This window comes from Anomaloglossus baeobatrachus, chromosome 3, assembly GCF_048569485.1.
Source record: "Anomaloglossus baeobatrachus isolate aAnoBae1 chromosome 3, aAnoBae1.hap1, whole genome shotgun sequence".
In the NCBI taxonomy this organism is placed as follows: domain Eukaryota; kingdom Metazoa; phylum Chordata; class Amphibia; order Anura; family Aromobatidae; genus Anomaloglossus; species Anomaloglossus baeobatrachus.
The window spans coordinates 520,041,011-520,063,268 of record NC_134355.1 but is presented as its reverse complement, the minus strand read 5'-3'; the positions used below and the strand labels follow the sequence as shown (position 1 = coordinate 520,063,268).

The window sequence follows — 22,258 nt, the reverse complement described above, 5'->3', positions numbered from 1 at the left end:
GCTGGAAGGGGGGCTACAAACTACAATTTAATCAGCTATTCTCTTTTATTTTTTTTTAAACTAGATTTATTTTGTATTTACTTCAAACATTATGTCCATTATAAAGCCACAAACCTTTTTTTTTTTATTGATTTCCCCTGTAACTGGGGAATATGTCAGCAACTATTAAAGGGAATCTTTTAAAAGGTTTTTACTCTGTAAGCTGAAAGCAGCATAATTTAGGGGCTGATTCCAGCTAGCTATCAATTTTGATAAAATCAGTGTTTATCCCCTTTACGACCAGGAGCATGAGGCTTCTTTCAGTGTAACACTGACAGGTGTAATCCATTGCAATGCATCTGTGATGCCCCTGGATCAGGGTACTGCACAAACTACCCTTCCGAGCGGTATTCCAAGTCCCTCATGGTTCTGGGTCTCTATCTTACAGTGTTCCCTCCAACAGAAAATCAAATTCTAGATACACACTGCACCACACCCACCAGGCACATCAGTGGACGGCTTGAGTGGAATAGGGGGGGTCAGGTAGGGGAGGTGAGTAGTGTAGTGAGTAGTCAGGAATGTGCAGTAAGAGGAGTGAGGGAGAGGAGGTTGGGAGTGGTGGCTCCCAAGAGAAGCTGTCTAGGTTACAGATGGTGGTCTGGACCTAGAGGAGTCAGACCCCCGGTCGCAGGGGATTGCTGTCAGGTGCCTGGACCTGTCAAGGAGGACGGTCAGCAGCCTGGCACTGTCACTAGTCCGAGGGCCGAAGGCACGGTGGGGTACACGGACCCTAGGTTGGGGAGAAGCTTCAGGCAACCCGACAATTAACCTGAGGAGAACGGAGCTTTTATGATCTGTTCCCACCCGCTCCAGAATTGGGGCACTAGCGCAACGAGGGGGATAGGGCCTTCCAAACAAACAGTCTAAGAAAATCTCAACCGTGAGCCCTGAGAGCAGGCTCCCACACTTAGCCACAGTGGGGAATGGGGCCCAGCAAGTTTCAGACTACTGGGCCACTACGATGAAGTTAAACTTAGTGCCAAGAGGCAGGTCACGGATCACCAGGCAACACTGTAGGAGACGGGACCCGGACGAGCTCCCCTCAAGCGGCAACAATACCCTGAGATTTGGTTTACCCAGTTGTCAGCGTCTACTTATTGACTGAATGAGTACCTGAGTGATCCCTGCACCCTACGGCATCCCACCGAGTCCCGGGGCCTTCCCCTACCTGTGGAGGGCAAGGACACCTTGCTGCCCCACTCCATTACCCTGGGTGCTCCCATTGGCAGCGGCGGTATCCCTTCATTACCGTACACCACGGGTGGCGTCACAAACTATACCTCCCCTGTAAACAACTTCCCCCATTTTACATTTAGAAGTGGCCCCAAGTCCCCGGGTCCAGAGACCCACGAGCCAGAAGTCATCACATGGATCCGAGTGGTTTGATCCGCTGCAGGGGCGGCACACATGTGAATTGCAATGTATTATACCAGTGATCACAGTAATAAAAGTTAAAGTACCATGTAGGGACTAAGTAAAAAAGATAAAATGAAAGACCATAAAAAAATCTCCAAATAAATAAATAAAATAAAAAAAAAACAAACATTCTACCGATAAATACGTATATGCATGTAAAAACAAATATATACAAAAGAGTACATATGCTTGGTATCGCCCCAGAAAAATAAAAAAAGCTATAGATCTCAGAATATAGTGATGCAGAAACAGATGCAAAAACTATTTTTTTTTTCCTATAAAATTGTTTTTCTTGTGTAACAGCTGCAATGTATAAAATTTTATTATATAAACGTGGTATCTCAGTAATAAAGCTGTCTTATCAATTTTACCACATGAGAAATGGCATAACAAAAAAACAATTCCTGAATTCCTGTTTTTTTGTTCATTCTGCCTTACAAAAATTGGAATACAAAGTAATCAAAAAATGTAAAGTGCCCCATAACGGTATCAATATAAATGTCAACTCATCCCACAAAAAACAAGCCCTCACATGACTTTGTCAGGGGGAAAATAAAGCTATAACTCACAGAATATAGCGATGCAAAAACAAATCTTATTTTTCTAGAAAATAATATTTTTTGTGTAAAAGCGGCAAAACATAAAATAATATATAAATCTGATATCAGTGTAATCGCAGTGACCAATGAATAAAGCCATCTAATCCCTTGTACTGTATAAGGAATGATGTAAAAAAAATAAAACCAATTCTTGACCTGCTGTTTATTTGCTTATTTTGCTTTCCCAAGATTGCAGTAAAGCTCGGCTCACGTTTATCCTGCGCTCTACACTGAGCACTTACTTCAGAGATTCCATGTAAATCTCTGAAATACGTGATTCAGACAGAACCTCCGATGGAATATTCACTATGATGAGTCATTTTTAACTCTCTCCGGCCTATGATCCAGCGGTGTCCATCTTTTTAAGCATGCATAAAATCACTGTCAACCACAGTTTTGTGCACTTCTGAAAAAGGGACAGTGATGAACAGAGGCCAGATGCAGTCCAAAGTAATTCTGATGCTTTATTGTAGTGAATGGATTTTTCAGAGGTTTCATCTTTGATTCACATCATTCTGAAATTTAGATGGAAACCACCCCAATGTAAGTGCTCAGCGTAGAGCACAAGTTAAATGTGCTCCGAAATGTTATGTAAAATGTTCCAATAAAAGCTTTAACTCAATCCACAAAAAAGAAACAATTCTCCTCTCATGTCCCATCATTAGCGGTCAATGGAAATATACGGTGTTTCCATGCTACTCAATACAAAAGCCCTGAAAAAGCAAAATGGCTCCTGGCCCCCCAAAAGAAACTTAGCAAATTCTAAGCTCCCAAATCCAGAATGTCCCGCTCCCTTCTGAGCCCCACAGTATGCCTAAAGCGCAGGTACGTCCTGATGTTTGTCGTACTGTAGCAATTAGAGGCTGCATAATTTAAGGGGGCCATGTCTCCACAATGTACTGGCCACTATAATATGCTGGACACTACAATGGCAGATCTGCAATTTTCACTCAGCCACTTCCAATACGTGTTGGTTTCTGGAAAACACCCATGGAATCAAAATTGACGCTATACGTGTGAATGAATTCCCAGAGGGGGTCATTTCAAAATGAGGTCACTTGAGAGGGGATTTCGTTCTCATGGCACTTAGGATCTTTGTATATGGAGTCCACAAACTATTCTACAAAAAATTATTCTCCAAGTGTCAAACAGCACTCCTTCCCTTCTGCGTCTCGCCGTGTGGCCAAGCAATATGGGATATTGTCACATTCAGTAGAAATTGTGTGACAAGTATTGGTGCCATCTTTACTTGCTGCCCTGTGGGAATATGTAAAATTTGGGACTAAAGCTACATTTTTTAGTTAAAAAGTAATAATTTTTTCTTCACTGCCCAATGGTATAAAATTCTGTAACACACATGTGGTGTCAATATGATCACTTGCACCCCTGGATGAATTCATTGAGAGATATAGTTTGTATACCTGTATTGATTCCAGCCAATTTTCAATTCCAAAAGTCAAATGGCGCTCCTTTCCTTCTGAGCTCTGCCGTGCGCTCAAACAGTAGTTCTCTACCAAATATGGGGTATTGTTGTACTCAGGAGAAATTGCACAATAAATTATACAGTCCATTTCTCCTGTCACCCTTGTGAAAATGCAAAATTTGGGCAAAAGCAACATTTGTGTGGGAAAAAGTAACATTTTAATTTTTTCCTTCCACATTGCTTGAATTCCAGTGAAGCATCTATAGGCTTAATAAACTTATTGAATGTGGTTTTGCACACTTTTAGGGGGGTGTTGTTTAAAATGGTGTCACTTTTATGTATTTTCTATAATATAGGCCCCATCAAAGCCACTTTAAATGTGATGTGGTCCTAAAATTGGTTTTGTAAATGTTGAAAAAATGAGAAATAACTTCCTAACAAAAAATATGTATTTCAAAAATGGATCTGATGTAAAGTAGACATGTGGGAAATGTTGTTCTTTAGATATTTTGTGTGACATAAGTCTCTGATTTAAGGGCATACAAATTTAAAACTGTGAAAATGTCAACATTTTTGACAAGTTTCCAATAGTTTCACAAATAAATGCAAAAGATATTTTCCTAAATTTACCACTAACCTAAAGACCAATGTGTCTCTAAAAAACATTCTCAGAATCACTGGACTGCGTAGAAGTGTTCTAGTGTTATCACCTCATAAAGTGACACTGGTCAGAATTGTAAAGTTTGGCTGGTCAGGAAGGTTAAAATAGGCTGGGTGGTGAAGGGGTTAATCAGCAGGATATTATCACTACAGTACTAGGTGTTTCATCCCACATAGTCCTACTGCTCTTTGTAACCTGTGATTAACAGTTTTCTGTCAATAAACAGAGTACACAATAAGTTGTCAATCAGTGATGTGGGTGGGTTTATACACAGCTCTGCATTCTGAGCACTGCTAGATCTGCAGCAGATAAAGCAGTGATTGTGTGGAATTGACAACATGCAGACCAGAAAGTGACACCTAACTGGAATCAAAGTCTCATGCTGCTCCCAGATTACTAAGCTTTAATCTGGTGATAGATATCCTTTAAGTAAAAATGAAACTTCCTTATTGTTTTGTAGATCTGTTCTGAGTTTGGAAAAATCCAGTAGATTCTTCTTCTTCCCAACATCAGTCAATTATGTGATTGTCAGAATGGGAGGAGAAAACATCATGGCTACTTTCAGAACTCTATATGACACACATACAACAGGATACCAGAGAAGAAAATAAACCTCTTTTGCCTTTTATATGGGGCATTCAACTCACTCTGACAATGACTTTCTGCTTGTGGACTTGTAGACTAAAGGCCGCTTTACACGCTGCGATATCGGTACCGATATCGCTAGTGTGGGTACCCGCCCCCATCTGTTGTGCGACACGGGCAAATCGCTGCCCGTGCCGCACAACATCGCCCAGACCCGTCAAACTACTTACCTGTCCGGCGACGTCACTGTGACCGGCGAACCGCCTCTTTTCTAAGGGGGTGGTTCGTTCAGCGTCACAGCGACGTCACAGCTGCGTCTCTGAACCGCCACCCAATAGAAGCAGAGGGGCGGAGATGAGCGGGATGTAACATCCCGCCCACCTCCTTCCTTCCGCATAGCGGCCGGGAGGCAGGTAAGGTGAGGTTCCTCGTTCCTGCGGCGTCACACGGAGCGATGTGTGCTGCCGCAGGAACGAGGAACAACCTCGTTACTGCTGCAGTAACGATTTTTGAGAATGGACCCCCATGTCATCGATGAGCGTTTTTGCACGTTTTTGCAACGATGCAAATTCGCTCATAGGTGTCACACGCAACGACATCGCTAATGAGGCTGGATGTGCGTCACCAATTCCGTGACCCCAACGAGTTCGCATTAGCGATGTCGTAGCGTGTAAAGCCCCCTTGAGCCATGGTGGTCAGGAATATCAAATGTGAACCAGCCAGCTGTTTTATACATCTAGATGCCTGCAAGTAGTACAAATCATTTTTTTTACTTATTAAAATGTTGTTGAATTAATATATTCTGTATTTCAGCTACAGCAACAGCAAGGCCAGCAAACCATTGGCCTTCAAGTAATGCAAGCACAGCAGCCAATGGTATGTATTAAAGGATGGTATATGAACATGTGGAAATCAACAAATGTACAATCAGGATCATTTTCTATTAATAAATCACATGGTGAGAATATATTTTATAGGTTTAGTTCTGTATTATAAATAGGGGGGAGCAGCAATATAACATGCAGTGGCGTAATTGGAAGCTCATGGGACCCAATAGAAATGTTCCAATGGGGCCCAAATTTTTGAAAGACTTTAATATGATTAGTCTTTCATCTAGACCAAAGAAACTTTTTGGGCCCCTTAGGATCCAGGGCTCGGGTACGATTGCAACATCTGCACCTATTGTAGTTATGTTCCTTATAGCACGTGAGTGCTCTAGTTCACTCTTTCTAAGCTATGTTCTCAGGGCCAGCGTCAGCACCTGGTGCACCTGGGCAAGTGCCGGGGCCCTGGAGAGCTGGGGGGCCGTCTCGCGGTCGGCAGAGCAGGTCACCATCTTTACTGCTGCCCCCGGGCAGATTTCTGGGGATACAGACAGTGCAATGGCAGGCAGCAGCACTTTGCTGGCTGTCTGCCTTTTACTAGTGCTGACACCAGTGACAACTATATAGTAGTATAAACAGTACAATCAACAAATCATAAGTGATAATGGTGGACTTATTTAAAGTACATAGCACAGTGCTTCATAAATAATTATACTGCATTGGCCACACAACTTGCCACTAAAAGACTAGCCACTAGTGTACAGAAAGGACGCCCTCCAATGCAGATCCAGCTGAAGCAAGGCAGGGACTGTGGACGTTGGGCCTTTTTACCACCATATGATCTTCAGCTCATAGAGCTGCCTACCTTTCCCCGCTGGATGTAGTGTTCTTGCCATGTCCGCTTTGTCTGCAGCAGCAGCAGTGTGATAAGGTCACAGAATGATGACCTCATCACGCTGCTGCATGCTGGGCTGCGGGATGATGCGCTGGTGCCCTACTATCCTCCACTCACCTTGCTTCCGGCCACATGGAAAATTTGCATGAGATGCCCTAGAAAGTCTTTGCATGCAATTTAGCCATGTGCCCAGTGGCTGAAGCTACACTGCTGGGCCCATCTGCTGCTGCTGTGATTGGGGCCCGGTGAAGAGTGGGGCCCGGCCGTGGCTTAATAAAGCTAAGCAATTACTCCGGGCATGGCTGGGTCCCCTTGTTCACTGGGCCCATACACCAGTCATGCTCTGACGCCGGCCCTATGCTCATTACAAGTCGTTACGACTACTGAGCACCCGAGCATGGTGGTGCTCGCTCATCACTACTCATTACGAGTGCTGAGAACCTGGGCAATGTAGTGGTCGTTCATCACTAGTTATTACAAGTACTGAGCACTTGAGCATGGTAGTGCCTGCTCATCACTAAGTACTGAGTATCCGGGCATGGTAGTGGCTGCTCATCACTAGTCATATGAGTACTGAGCACCCGAGCATGGTAGTGCTCACTTATCACTAGTCGTTCTGAGTACTGAGCACCCAAAAATGGTAATGCCAACTCATCATTAAGTACTGAGTTCCCGAGCATAGTAGTGCCTGTTCATCACTAGTCGTTAGGAGTGCTGAGCACCCGAACATCGTAATGCCCGCTCATCACTAAGTACTGAGTACCCGAGCATGGTAGTGCCCGCTCATCACTAGTCGTTTTGAGTACTGAGCACCCAAAAATGGTAATGCCAACTCATCATTAAGTACAGAGTTCCTGAGCATAGTAGTGCCTGCTCATCACTAGTCATTATGAGTGCTGAGCATCCAAGCATGGTAGTGCCCACTCATCACTAAGTACTGAGTACCCGAGCATGGTAGTGCCTGCTCATCACTAATCTCTATTTATGTTGAAATAAAACAGAAATGATCTTTTCCAAAAGTCCAAAGTGAATTAACCACAAATTACTACTATACAGCGTTACTGTGTGCAACGTTTTGGTCACTTCTTAAAGTTGATTTGTCTGCAGTTTGTCATTTCAATCAATGTTCACCAAATCAGCACTGCAGCAGTCATTCACTTTTCACATAGACCTCTCGGCAACTTATATTTCACTGCTGTGCACTTAAAGGCTATGTGCACACACTGCGTTTTTTTGACGCTGCGTTTTTGTGCGTTTTTGGCCGCTAAAAACGCACAAAAACGCACCTGCGTCGAAAAAACGCGGCAAAAAACGCACGCGTTTTGCCGCGATTTGGTGCGTTTTTTTGCTGCGTTTTGCTGCGTTTTTGCTCACTGCATCCTTATGCGTTTTTTATCAGTGAACAAAAAAAAAGGTCTGATGTCATTTCCTTCTTCAATGTGTTCTTCATTCTCCACTAGTGTATACAGAAGAGCAGACAGCTGCAGAACTACAAGGCTCAGCATCCTCCATCCAATAGTGTATGCAGGAGAGCAGACAGCAGCTGTCGAACTACAAGGCTCAGCATCTTCCTTCCAGGACTGTATGCAGGATTTCTTTGCCCCCCCAAACAAAAAAAATGACGTGGGCTTCGCCATATTTTTGTATGCTAGCCGGGTACAGCAGGCAGGTACGGGCTGCCCCAAACCCCCAGCTGCCTATTTGTACCCGGCTGGGAACCAAAAATATAGGGAAGCCCTTTTTTTTTTAAATTATTTCATGAATTTCATGAAATAATTTAAAAAAAAAATGACGTGAGCTTCGCCCAATTTTTGAGTCCAGCCGGGTACAACTAGGCAGCTGGGGATTGGAATCCACAGTGCAGGGTGCCCATGCTTTCTGGGCACCCCCGCTGTGAATTGCAGTCCCGCAGCCACCCCAGAAAATGGCGCTTTCATAGAAGCGCCATCTTCTGGCGCTGTATCCAACTCTTCTAGCTGCCCTGATGCCGGGTGGCTAGCTAGGTAATAATGGAGTTAGGGCTAGCTGTATATTATCAGCTGGCCCTAAGCCCGAAATTCATGGTGTCATGTCAATATTTGACATGGCCACCATGAATTTCTAGTAAAGATAAAAAAAAAACACAACACACAGAAAAATATTTTTATTAGAAATAAAACACAACACAATTAGTGACTCCATCTTTATTGAAATAAAGAACCCCCCTCCGCAGTAATCCTGGGTTAGGGTCCCGCGCCGTCCAATCCGGATCCAATATCATCTGATCGGTTTGCTGGAAGGCAAAGCGATCAGATGATGTGTCAGGATCAAGTGCCTGAATCCCATCACACATCAGCTGATTGTATAAAAGCCGATTATACAATCAGCTGATGCATCGGTGCAAAAAAAAAAAAATAATACTCACTTATGTGCTGATTACCGGCAGCTCCTGGAGCGATGAAGCGGGAGTCTGATCCCGTCCGATCGCTGCAGCAGCTGCCGGTAATCAGGGATGAAGTCTCCTGACAGCATCCGCTGATAGATGAAGCCGGCCGGGCGCCCGCGTCACCGCGATACTTACGATCAGCTGATGCGTCAGGTGACTGCATCAGGTGATCCATCGCCAGGTCCTGCATCCTGCAGGCATACGTACCCGGGGAGACTGCACACTGCCGGAGCGGCGATACCGTGACAGAATCTGGGAGCGGACATGGCACCGGGACCCTGCAGACAGGTGAGTATAACTTTTTTTTTTTTTTTTTTCTACTGTTAACTTTTGTTTTCGCAGCCGCTTCCACCTCCCGCCCAGACATGGCGCCGCACGGCAGCATACATGCCCAGGACGGGAGGTGGACGCAGCAGTGACGGTACCGGGAGGATTCACGCTTCTGTATATACTGACAGAAGGAATCCTCTTCCTGTACACGTCTCTTTACTACCCACCTCCTGCGTTTATAGCTGCGTTTTTGGTCTTAGAGACGCACCAAAACGCAGCTATTTGCGTTTCTCATTGCGTCTTTCAACATCCCATTGAACTCAATGGATGAAAAGCGCAGTGAAAAACGCGGGAATAATTGACATGCTGCGTTTTTGTGGCACCACAAAAACGCAGCTGAAAAAAAACAGATGTGTGGGGACAGCAAAAATGAAAACTCATAGACTTTGCTGGGGAAGCAAAGTCATGCAGTTTTGAGGCCAAAAACGCACCCGAAAAACGCGCAAAAACGCCGCGAAAAACGCACTGTGTGCACATAGCCAAAGTTTGACTTTGTCAAGTGACTATTTTCCTTTAGGGCCCCTTTAAGTGAAAGCAAGTGGTTAATGCATGGAAGGTAAAACTGGAAAATACAGGGTTTAACTGTCCAAGGTAAGTCATTTTGCTGACAAAAATGGATGTTATGAAACATTCCTTGCAGGTACGATGATTTACAGTTTGGTAGCAGATAGACCGCATACCGATGTTATGTTTGTACAAGGCAAATGAATCTTCCCCGGTGTGTAATTAGATAGACATGTGATATCTAATAACTTGATGTGAAATTTAGAAAGAACAGAAGTTTAGTGAGAAGTTGCAGTTTCCACAGTCCTTTTCCCTCAAGAAATCCTTGAGAAGTTTAGACCCTTTTCTAACCTCAGCGAAATGTGAACCTGTTCCATATTACTGAGATATACTGCAATTAAGCAAAGAAAAGTCAAATATTTGTATTGCCTTGTTTCATGTCAGTAATGCTTGGTATGACATAATTAATGGTCAGGTGTCACCTTCACCCAAGATATAGTTTTTCATGCTTGTAGATGATTTAATGGAACATATTGCAGTCCTGGCAGGAGTCGTGACTTAACGGGGTCTCTGACAGGGTAACCGTTTTTTCAGTTTCCTTTCCTGGTGCCACCTATTCATCATGAACGTCTTCATTCTAGTACTAAAAAGGCTTCTAATTTTACAAGAGGGCTGAAGAAACTAGAATTTTGGGGAGTTTTCCAGATGCAAGTGGAAGGGTGTATGTCCATATGGAAGATTTGTTGCATCCATTTCTGTGACTCTCCCATTTATCTGAATTGATTTAGCAGAAATCCTTGCACAGGCTGCATAAACAATCCTGCAATTAAGGAATCAATTATCAGTTGCAGAAATTTCTAAAACAAATTTATACACATCATTTAAGCCACTTGGGCAAAATATTTTACATAGCCTTTCTTTTAACACCTTCAGCCCCCAGCCTGTTTTCACCTTAAAGACCCGGCCATTTTTTGCAATTTTGACCAGTGTCACTTTGACAGGTTATAACTCTGGAACACTTCAACGGATCCTGGCGATTATGACATTGTTTTTTCTTGACATATTGTACTTCATGTCAGTGGTAAATTTAGGCCGATATGTTTTGCGTTTATTTGTGAAAATTTCGGAAATGTGTCGAAAATTTTGAAAATTTCGCAATTTTCAAAATTTGAAATTTTATGCCCATAAATCTGAGAGATATGTCACACAAAATAGTTACTAAATAACATTTCCCACTTGTCTGCTTTACATCAGCTCAATTTTTTTTTAAAAAAAAAAATTCCGTTAGGAAGTTAGAAGGGTTCAAAGTTCATCAGCAATTTCTCATTATTCCAACAAAATTTACAAAAAAAAATCTTTTAGGTACCACATCACATTTGGAGTGATTTGAGAAACCTAGGCGACAGAAAATACCCAAAAGTGACCCCATTCTAAAATCTGCACCCCTCACTCTGCTCAAAACCACATCCAAGAAGTTTATTAACCCTTTAGGAGCTTCACAGCAACCAAAGCAATGTAGAAGAAAAAATGAAAATTTTACTTTTAACACAAAAATGTTACTTTAGCCATAAAAATTAGTATTTTCAAAAGGGTATCAGGAAAAATGCATCATAAAATGTATCGTGCATTTTCTCCTGAGTACGCAGATACCTCATATGTGGTGGAAATCAAATGTTTGGGCACACGGCAGGACTCGGAAGGCAAGGAGCGCCATTTGAATTTTGGAGTGCAAAATTAGCTACACTCATTAGCGGACGCCATGTCGGGTTTGAAGACTCCCTGAGGTGCTAAACAATGGAGCTTCCCCATAAGTGACCCCATTTTGGAAACTAGAGCCCTCAAATAATTTTTCTAGATGTTTGATGTGCACTTTGAACCCCTGGGGGCTTCACAGAAGTTTATAACGTTGAGCCGTGAAAAGAAAAAATTTTTTTTTACCACAAAACTGTTGATTCAACCAGGTAGCTTTTTTTTATCACAAGGGTATCAGGAAAAAATGCACCATAAAATGTATTGTGCATTTTCTCCTGAGTACGCAGATACCCCATATGTGGTGGAAATCAAATGTTTGGGCACACGGCAGGACTCGGAAGGCAAGGAGCGCCATTTGAATTTTTGAGTGCAAAATTAGCTGCACTCATTAGCGGACGCCATGTCGGGTTTGAAGACTCCCTGAGGTGCCTAAACAATGGAGCTCCCCCATAAGTGACCCCATTTTGGAAACTAGAGCCCTCAAATAATTTTTCTAGATGTTTGATGTGCACTTTGAACCCCTGGGGGCTTCACAGAAGTTTATAACGTTGAGCCGTGAAAAGAAAAACATTTTTTTTTTACCACAAAACTGTTGCTTCAACCAGGTAGCTTTTTTTATCACAAGGATATCAGGAAAAAATGCACCATAAAATGTATAGTGCATTTTCTCCTGAGTACACAGATACCCCATATGTGGTGGAAATCAAATGTTTGGGCACACAGCAGGACTCGGAAGGCAAGGAGCGCCATTTCACAGCAAAATTGGTTGGAATTATTAGCGGACGCGATGTTGCGTTTGGAGACCCCCCTGAGGTGCCTAAACAATGGAGCTTCCCCACAATTGACCCCATTTTGGAAACTAGAGCCCTCAAATAATTTTTCTAGATGTTTGATGTGCACTTTGAACCCCTGGGGGCTTCACAGAAGTTTATAACGTTGAGCCGTGAAAAGAAAAAAACTTTTTTTACCACAAAACTGTTTTTGGAAACTAGACCCCTCATGGAATTTATCTAGCTGTTTAGTGAGCACTTTGAATCCCTGGAAGCTTCACAAACGTTTGTAATGTTCAGCCGTGAAAATATTTTATTCTTTTTTTTACCACAAAATTGTTTTTTCAAACAGGTAGCTTTTTTTTCACAAGGGGATCAGGAAAAAATGCACCATAAATAGTATTGTGCATTTTCTCCTGAGTACACAGGTACCTCATATGTGGTGGAAATCAATTGTTTGGGCGTACGGCGGGGCTCAGAAGAGAAGGAGCGCCATTGCACAGTAAAATTGATTGGAATTATTAGCAGACGCCATGTTACATTTGGAGACCCCCTGAGGTGCCTAAACAATGGAGCTCCCCCACATGTGATCCCATTTTGGAAACTAGGCCCCCCCCCATACAAAAAACTTAGTTTGGCGAAATAAAAAATGCAAATAGTAAAAAAAAAAAAAAGAATACAAAAAAATATGAGCGCCTGCAACTAAGACCAGTGCCAAACGTGAGAGCAATGCACGAGTCTCGCTTCGCATCATCCACTCCAGTCTGGAAGCGAGCAACTGGGCTGGATAATGCGATGCGAGAGGGCGGGGCGGCAGATGAGAAAGGGCGCAGCAGATGGAAGATGGGAAAGGGCGCAGCGGATGGAGGAGAAGCAGAGGATGGGAAAGGGCGCAGCGGATGGATGATGGGAAATGGACAGCGGCGGGGCTGGCGCTGGTGGGCGGGGCGATCAGAGACAGTGGCGGGGCTGGCAGTGGCGGGCGGGACGATCGGAGACAGCGGTGGGGCTGGCGGGGCGATCGGAGACAGCGGTGGGGCTGGCGGGGCTGGCGGTGGCGGGCGGGGCGATAGGAGACAGTGGCGGGGCTCGCAGGGTGATCAGGGACAGGGGCAGGCGGCGGGGGCAGCAACTTACCGATGGGCACCCGCAGAGACCGCTCTCCTCGGCTTTCAGGGACAGACACAGGTCACCGGCACCAGATCCACGGTGATTGGAGAGATCGGTCACAAGACCGGTCTCTCCAATTAGAGCTGGGGGCAGGTGAAGCACCGATCACCCAGCTCCAGCCAATGGCCAGTGCTACAGCAGCACTGATCAGGGCTGGATTTCAATGTTCCAGCCATTTTCAATGGCTGGAACATTACAGTGACTGTAATTGGCTGAGCGGCGTTCGTCAGCCAATCACAGCCTCTGTAGGTTCGGGGAGGAGGCACCACCCCTCCTGAGGTCAGGCAGAGGTCCCCTCCTTCCCGAATCAACTGTTTAATTAAACAAATTGGACTCCCCGGGGCTCCGGGACCGCGATCTCGCCATGACGTACTGGGTACGTCATGGGTCGTTTAGCACCATGTCACCATGACGTACCCAGTACGTCAAGGGTCGTTAAGGGGTTAAAGGAACCTGTCACGTGCAATATGAACCCGGTACCACGAGCAGTTCTGGATGCATATAGTTAATCCTTGCCTATCAGTCCCTGTATACACTAGCATAGATAAAGAAATCTTTAGAAAACAGATTTCTAAAAATCTTGTATATGCTAATGAGGCCAGGGACTAGTCGCAAGGGCTTCACATCCCCCGACTTCTTAGCATGTTAGTACACCCATAGGGGCGTGCTAACATATGCTATTCAATGCAGCATCACCAGCGGTGATGCACATACCTGTGTCCGCGATGAATGATGAGCTGAATGTCCCACACTTCTGCCCATATACACTAGACCTGTCTGAAGCTGGGACGCGTATATCCGACTTCATACTGCACATGACCGGAAGTGCAGGGTATTCAACTTAGTGTTCACCGCGGACACAGGTACACACATCACCGTTGGTGACACTGCATTGAATAGCATGTTAGCACGCCCCTGTGGGTGTACTAACAAGCTAAGAGGGTGGACTAGTCTAGGAAAGTAACACCCTTACGACTAGTCCCTGTGCTCATTAGCATAATATCAAATATCTTTAGAAATGCTTTTTCTAAAAATTTCTTTATGCTACCAGATGCAGGGACAGTTAGGCAGGGATTAGCAATATGCACCAAGAACTGCTCGTGGTTCTGGGTGCATATTGCACCTGACAGGTTCCCATTAAGGCTCCTTTCACACTGTGTACCACTCCCCGTTCAATAGTCCCATCAAGGCTTCCGTCCCAACCCTCCGCAAAACGGCTTTCAGACGTATTTGCCGACAGGGCAACTGACTATAATGGTGCAAAAGGAGTCACCGTGTGCTCTGTCGTGCACTATTTTCGGGAGTATATACCTGCTGCACCTGCTGGAGGCAGACACCCAGAAACAGTCTACTACGTCTAGGTGTCCGCCTCAAAAGGCGCATACTACAAAAAAGGGTGCACAACAGACCACATGGTGACTCTATCGGCAGCATTTTAGTCAGTTACCCCGTCGGCGCATACATCCGAAACCCGTTTTGTGTGGGATTTGGATGGAAGCCTCAATAGAACCACTGAATGGGGAGAGGAACGCAGTGTGAAAGTGACCATAACACTCTGAGTATTATTACTAGTGATGTCTCAGATGATAGCACAGATTTAACACTTTCATTTTACATTTATGTTTAGATTTAGATATAATTTGAACCAAATGTATTATTGATGTTTGCCAGTTAATCAACAGAATAATAGTCATCAAAGGGATTCTGTCAATTCAGAAATGCCTATTAGACTACATAAACAGTGATATAGGGGACTTCACTACTATAAAAATAATTTCACAACTATACTAGCACTGTATATGTTACTAGGACAGTGCTTCTGAAAATAACTTTTAATCCATATGCAAATGAGAAGGTCTAATGGTGCACGGTCATGAGCGGTTACGCTCCATCAATTTGTGTTTTAGGCCTGCCCTAGCTTGTGATGGACAGGGCTCGCTCCTAGAGAGAAAGCTGCCTTGTGAATTTACGCATGCGCACTGATACAGGCTGTGCCAACAACCTTCATACATGCTATAGTTGAGCCTGGCCATGTTCTCTAAGGCCCCTTTCATACATCAGTTTTTGCCATCAGCCACAATCCATTGAATTTTGAAAAAAACGGATCCGGCGACTGATGCCGCTGGATCCGCTTTTTTCTCATAGACTTGTATTACCGACGGATTGCGACAGATGACCTCATGTTTCATCCGTCAAAAATTGTTTGTCCATCTGACGGAGACAACGTACAAAGTAACATTTTTTGTCTACATCGAAAAAACTGACAGCGACGGATCCGTCACCGTCCGTCGTTTGGTATGATGGAAGCAGGATCCATCGTAATCCGTCAAAAGGATAATAATAATAATAATAATAATAATAATAATTTTATTAATTTATATAGCTCTATTAATTCCACAGCGCTTTACATGCATTGGATTGGACATCCATTGGAACAAAGGATTACATAATCCATCAACGACGATGGATTCAATTTTCTTTAACTGAACATCCTCAAACGGGGTGTAAAAACACTGTTGGGCTGAAAAAACTGATGCGACAAATCCGTTTTTTTCAATGGATCCGTCGCATCAGTTTTTCCACAATCTGCGATGGATCCGTCAATCCGTCGAGCCAATTGATTGTAACTGATGGCAAAAAACTGATGTGTCAAAGGTGTCTTACCTGGCTCTCTGTAGACACCGCTCGCTACATATGTGGTGCCCCTGAATACATCAGGGTGCCACAGGGTACTGCATCCATACCCAGGGTGCAGGGCCTACCCCCCATGGTTCCTGGTTCCAGGTACCCAAGAAACCAATGTCACTCCCATCTGCACTACAAAACCCAATCACCTTACAGCAGTCACTGCCAGACATACCAGGGGGCTTGGACTGACTGGAAATGGGCCAACCACTGGGGGGCTGAGAAGACTGAGAGGGAGAGAGAAGAGAAGTAGGCTCCAAAGAGAGAGGAGCTGGAGAGTGAGCTCCTGGGGAGCTAGGGACACTGTTGGGGTCGCAAGCAGTGATCTGGGTCCAGAGGAGTCGGGGATCGGTAGCAGTGACATTGGAGAAGTGTGTGACGGACGTAGTCTTGGAGGACTGACGGCACCAGAAGACCCAAAAGAACTGACCGGTACTGAGCACGACTGGGTACAGGACACTAGGTCAGGAGCCAATTCAACGTCCTGACAATTCACCTGACAGGGAGAGGATCTCCAAGGACTTCCCTACGAGCTCAGAGGTTGAGGGCATCAGGACAACAAGGGGGACAGGGGTGTATCTAGACACAGTAACCCACTAAAGTCACACGTGCCAACTCTCAAGAGCACAGCCACACTACACATAGTGAGCAGGGCCCCCAACAGCTTTAAGCCATGGGGACCACCAAAGGACCATAAATTGTGCACAGAGACAGGCTTTGGATCACTAAGTGACATTGGTGGGACCGGGTACTTGGATGGGCTCCCGGCAGTGGCAGCTGTACATAGAGACTTTGGTTTACCTACAGTGTGTGTGTGTTTCCTTTATAAACTTTATCCAGCACCACGACTACCCACAGTGAGTACCCTGGTCCCCTGCACCCTGCTTTCCCAAATAAATACCAACACCCTGAGCCCGGGGCTTTCCCTACCTGCGGAGGGACTGACATCTGGCTGCTTAACACCATCTGCCCCCATATTCCTTCCAGCAGTGGCGGTACTCCCATTACCGTAACCTGCAGGTGGTGTCACAAACTTATCCCCTGTAAATACCCCCCTTTATATGGATCAAAGTGTCTGCCAAGCCAGGTCTGGACCCCCTCGAGCCACGATCCCGGATCCGAGCAGTCCGACTATCACCGGGGCGGTACACATACATTTCCTTGTGCACGAGTGACATCAGTAGAGAGTAACCAGAACAGAGAATGTGCACATCCGCTGTGTGCGCACATGGCTGACAAAGCCATTATCAGTGCTTATGCGCGCACACGGACACGCACACACAAACTCACATGGGGCAACGTTTGTTCTAGGGGTAAGTGCTTTCCATTGCTCAGTAGGGCATTCACAAAGATGCAAATTGAGGCAGTTTATCAGTGCACCTAGCTTATGGATTAAAAGTTATTTTAACAAGCAGTACCAGTACCTTGATCGGTGCTAATATGATTTGTATAATCAGTACAAGGAAAAAAAATCCAGTGAAGGACAGGCATCCAGGAGTAAGTAGAAAATATCTGTTATTCCATAAATTCTTAAAGTCCAGAGCAGTATAAACACTGGCAGTAGAAGCAGTCTTAGACTATGCATTCCAGCTGCTTAAGCCCTCATCATTTTCTGTCCGTCTGTCAGAATCAGCTGCCATAAATACAAAAGGGGAAGGGGGTAAAGATGGAACCATCATGATATCTGTGCGTCGGGAGATGCCATGGTCAGTGCGAGCATTGTCCTGCTATCCTTGGTCAGTAATATGACAGACTGAGTGTATCACTGATGCCACGCACAGGGGTGGGTGAAGGGGATGAATTTTCATTATTTTATTAAAACAAGTTCTAATCAATGATGCCAGCAGAGGAGTGAGTGGGGGAAGGGGGTGAATATTGATTATTTCATAAATACAAGTTCCAATCACTGATGTCTTTAGAGGGGTGGGATTTTTTTTCATTACCGGGAGACCCATTCACTGACCCCAATATAAAATAAGCCCTAGCACATCTTTTGGAGCCCAAAATAATATAAGACACTGTCTTATTTTTGGGGAAACATGGTAGCTAGGTGGGCCAAATCTATCACACAACTTGTGCCACTTTGATAAATTTCTTCTGAAAAAATGGCATGCACTCACTTGGTCACACTCGTATTTCAATTGTGGAAGTGAAAAAAATGTTTATTTGCAAAAATTCAGATTCAGGCACTTGTGTGCGCGACATTCAACATCTCAACCTTAACAGTCTTGATCACGAATCGCATGTGAGCCCTGTGGGTTATATGTAGTGCCTGTAGATGGCGCCTGTGTGGAAGCTCCAGGGTCTGTGTGAGTGGTGCTCCTACGGTAGAGATCCTGTGGAGATCTATAAAGCTGGCGCTCCTGCGCTGTGGCCCCTGTGAGGATGTATGTTTGGCTGGCGCTAGGACAGGAGCTAGTTAGATGGTGAAAACTACCTGGTCTAAGTTTGCACCATCTAACTACTATATAGTTATTAGGAATGTGCCCCATTGTTTTTGTGACAAGGACGTTTAGGTTGTTTTAGTTGAAGGTGGCTATAGATCTTTACCTTCCGTTATGTGTTGAAAATTTCATGTTACATCTGACAATACTACTTTACCTGCAGTTTCCCTTGAGCAAAAGAATATTCCAGACTTGTTTTCTGTCCATGTTTCTTTTGTACAGATTTAATGTCTTTAGCAGTCAAGTTCAAACACAGAGTAAAATATACGGTACTTAGTGGATCTGTCCTGAAAATCTGCTCAGAATCCTCATCAAATCCACATGTTACACACAGAATTTTAGGTTTATTTATCATCTGAATTTCACCATAAAATTCAGCAGCAGCTTACTGACTTAAAGGGGGTTTCCAGCACACAACTTGACTTATTGAAAGGAAACAGTACAAAGTAAAAATGCTCAATATATACTAAAATATGCAGGTTCGGGATATTCGTACTGAATACCTAGTACTATTTCAGTATTTGTCACAAATAACAAACCTAATGCAAGTCAATACTTAGGTTCCCATTGACTTGCATTAGGTTTGTTATTTGTGATGAATACTGGAATAATACAAGGTGTTCAATACGAATAGCCCAAACCTGGATATTCTCGTATTTGCTCATCACTACTAATTAAATCTTTTCAGTAACTTCCCACATAAACACTCATGACTTGCTAAATCAAAATATGTGTATAGCTCATTTCCTAGCGTTATGACTAGGGATGAGGAAACCCAAACAGTAAAGCTCAGGATTCTTATCAGACACTGGGTTTCTTGGGCTCGGATTCAAACACCGACTTTTAAAAAAAATTCCTTGCCTGAGTTCAGGGTTCGGGTTATGTTTGTATGTAAATAAAGTTTGTTGAAAGGCTGCAGTGCAGCCAATCAACAAGCTTTATGCCATGCAGTGCATATACATGAGGGACAATGAGAGGCCCCGGAAGCCATGTTATAGCAGTGCGGAGACTGGTAAGTATAACGCGCTTGCTTTATTCTTACTTTTGTTCTTTGTCCTTTATTTTTTGTTAATTACCCAGGTGGCCATATCCTGATAGTTACCTGGAGTTCCCTGAGAACTCCGGGCCCAGGATCGGTGCACGGGTACTAGGGAACCAGCGCGGATCTGGATTTTTACAGGCCGGCTTCACCTATCATTATATTTGAGGAGAAGTGACTATTCCTTGATTATACATTTACACTAATAACATACTGTATATCCTTTTGAACTAAACACATTCATTTTGTGCTCTTTTATTTGTGTCAATTTTACATATGACTATATAATATTCATTTCATTTAATTTTCTGTCTTTGCTTATGGTTCATAAGAAAGTAATAATACAAATATCAAATCTTATACTTTACATTAAATAGATATATATTTTGGTAAATATGTTTTTCAGTTCCCAAGACAAGGTTTACAGCAGACTCCACAACAGCAGCAAACTGCAGCCTTAGTCAGGCAACTACAAAAGCAGCTTTCAAGTGAGTACATCAATATTTTGTATCTATTCCAGAATAATTCACATAAGGCCACTTTACACACAGCGACATCGCTATCGATGTCGCTGGTGAAAGCACCCGCCCTCCTTTGGTTGTGCATCACGGGCAAATCGCTGCCCGTGGCGCACAACATCGCTCGGACCCGTCACACTACTTACCTGCCTAGCGACGTCGCTGTGGCCGGCAAACCACCTCCTTTCTAATGGGGGAGGTTCGTTCAGCATCACAGCGGCGTCACTAAGCGGCCACCCAATAAAAGCGGAGGGACGGAGATGAGCGGGCCGAACATCCCGCCCACCTCCTTCCTTCCTCATTGCGAGCAGCCGCAGGCACGGTGATGTTCCTCGTTCCTGCGGTGTCACACATAGCGATATGTGCTGCCACAGGAACGACGAACAACCTGCGTCCTGCAACAGCAACAGCATTTGTGATTAGAGCGACATGTCAACGATCAACAATTAGGTGAGTAATTTTGATCGTTAACGGTCGTTTGTGCGTTTCACACACAGCGACATCGCTAACGAGGCCGGATGTGCGTCACGAATTCTGTGACCCCAACGACATCTTGTTAGCGATGTCGTTGCGTGTAAAGCCCCCTATAGTTAGAGCTCACTCACACAGCCATAGATTCTGTTATACAAGCAATTCGGCCCTATCATCTTAATGAGATTTGGCTCAAACTCTGCTGCGAGTGTCAGTTTACTGTGCTCCGATACACTCACAATTGAGAATCGGAGCACATGTACGGAGAAGATGGAGAGATTAATTTCTCCATTTTCCCCATTGTCTGTGTTGGTGTATATCGGACTGCATTCACATGACATCACTCATAGACTTGTATGGGTTCACACTGTTTAATATATGCTGCAATTTCAGCATGCAGTGCTTTATTTCTCATGCCGAATCGGCATAAGAAAAAAAGCGCTACTCGGCACAGCTCAATAGTATAGCATTGGAGCAAGTGCTATCTGATAACACATGAAATAGCACTCGGCCATGTTATACATTCGTGTCAGCAAACCCTAATAGTGAATTTATCCGTTTTTTTTCTTATGCTTTTTACAACACCAGAACATTGAGCAGCGCTTGTCCACAGATTATCATCATGCACTATAGGATTCGCAATCTGCTTTTTGGTTCTGTATACACAAAAACACACTAGGGCCAGATTCATAGGAGCAAATTAACCTCTTAGTATATTTCTGGTGTGGGAAAAAAACATAGCTCCCATTAGAAACTCATGCAAACACAGGGAGGAAATACAAACTCCATGCAGAAGTTGCCCTCATATTTTTGTAAATATTTTATTATATATTTTCATGGGATAACCATGAATATATGACACTTTAATTAAATGCAAAGTAGTCAGTGTACAGTTTGTATAACAGTGTCAATTTAATGTGCCCTCTAAAGAACTCAACACACAACCATTAATGTCTAAACCACTGCCAACAAAAGTGAGTAAACACGTAAGTAAAAATGGCCAAATTTTGTTCAAAGTGCCAATTTTGTGTGTGGCCACTATTATTTTCAAGCACTGCCTTATGAATAACTGCATGGAGTTCACTAGAGCTAAACAGGTTCCCGGTGGAATCCTCTTCCATCTTCCATCATGACATCATTGAGATGGTGGATGTTAGAGACCTTGCGCTCCTACATCTTCCATTTAAGGAGGCCCCACAAATGTTCAATGTGTTCAATAAGGTTTAGGTCTGGAGACATGCTTGGTCAGGCCAGAACCTTTACCCTCAATTTCTTTAGCAAGGCAGTGGTAATCTTGGAGGTGTGTTTTGAGTCGTTATCATGTTATAATACTGCCCTGTGGCGCAGTATATGAAAGGGAAGGATTATGATCTGCTTCAGTATGTCACAGTACATGTTGATATTCATAGTTCCATCAATGAACTGTAGCTTCCCACAGCCAGCAGCTCTCCTGCAACCCCAAACCATGACACTCCCACCCCCATGCTTAACTGTAGGTAAGACATACTTGTCTTTGTACTCCTCACCTGGTTACAGCTACACACACTGACACAATCTGAATTAAATAAGTTTATCTTGCTCTCATCAGACCACAGGACATGGTTCCAATAATCCATTTTCTTACTCTGCTTGTCTTCAGCAAACTTTTTGGGGGCTTTCTTGTACATCATCTTTAGATGAGGCTTCCTTTGGGACACCAGCCATGCAA

At 44.0% G+C, this 22,258-nt stretch overlaps 1 protein-coding gene across 3 annotated transcripts in view; it reads left to right on the top strand.

The window, feature by feature from the left end:
* MED12L (mediator complex subunit 12L) overlaps positions 1-22,258 on the top strand; it is a 1,012,447-nt gene that overhangs the window by 969,093 nt on the left and 21,096 nt on the right. The window contains exons 43-44 of one of the 3 annotated variants that reach the window (XM_075340739.1): positions 5,537-5,599; positions 19,968-20,049. In XM_075340739.1, coding sequence (XP_075196854.1) covers positions 5,537-5,599; positions 19,968-20,049 — 145 coding nt within the window. The remainder of the gene's footprint in view (positions 1-5,536; positions 5,600-19,967; positions 20,050-22,258) is intronic. The other 2 variants (XM_075340741.1, XM_075340740.1) reach the window with 2 other exon arrangements.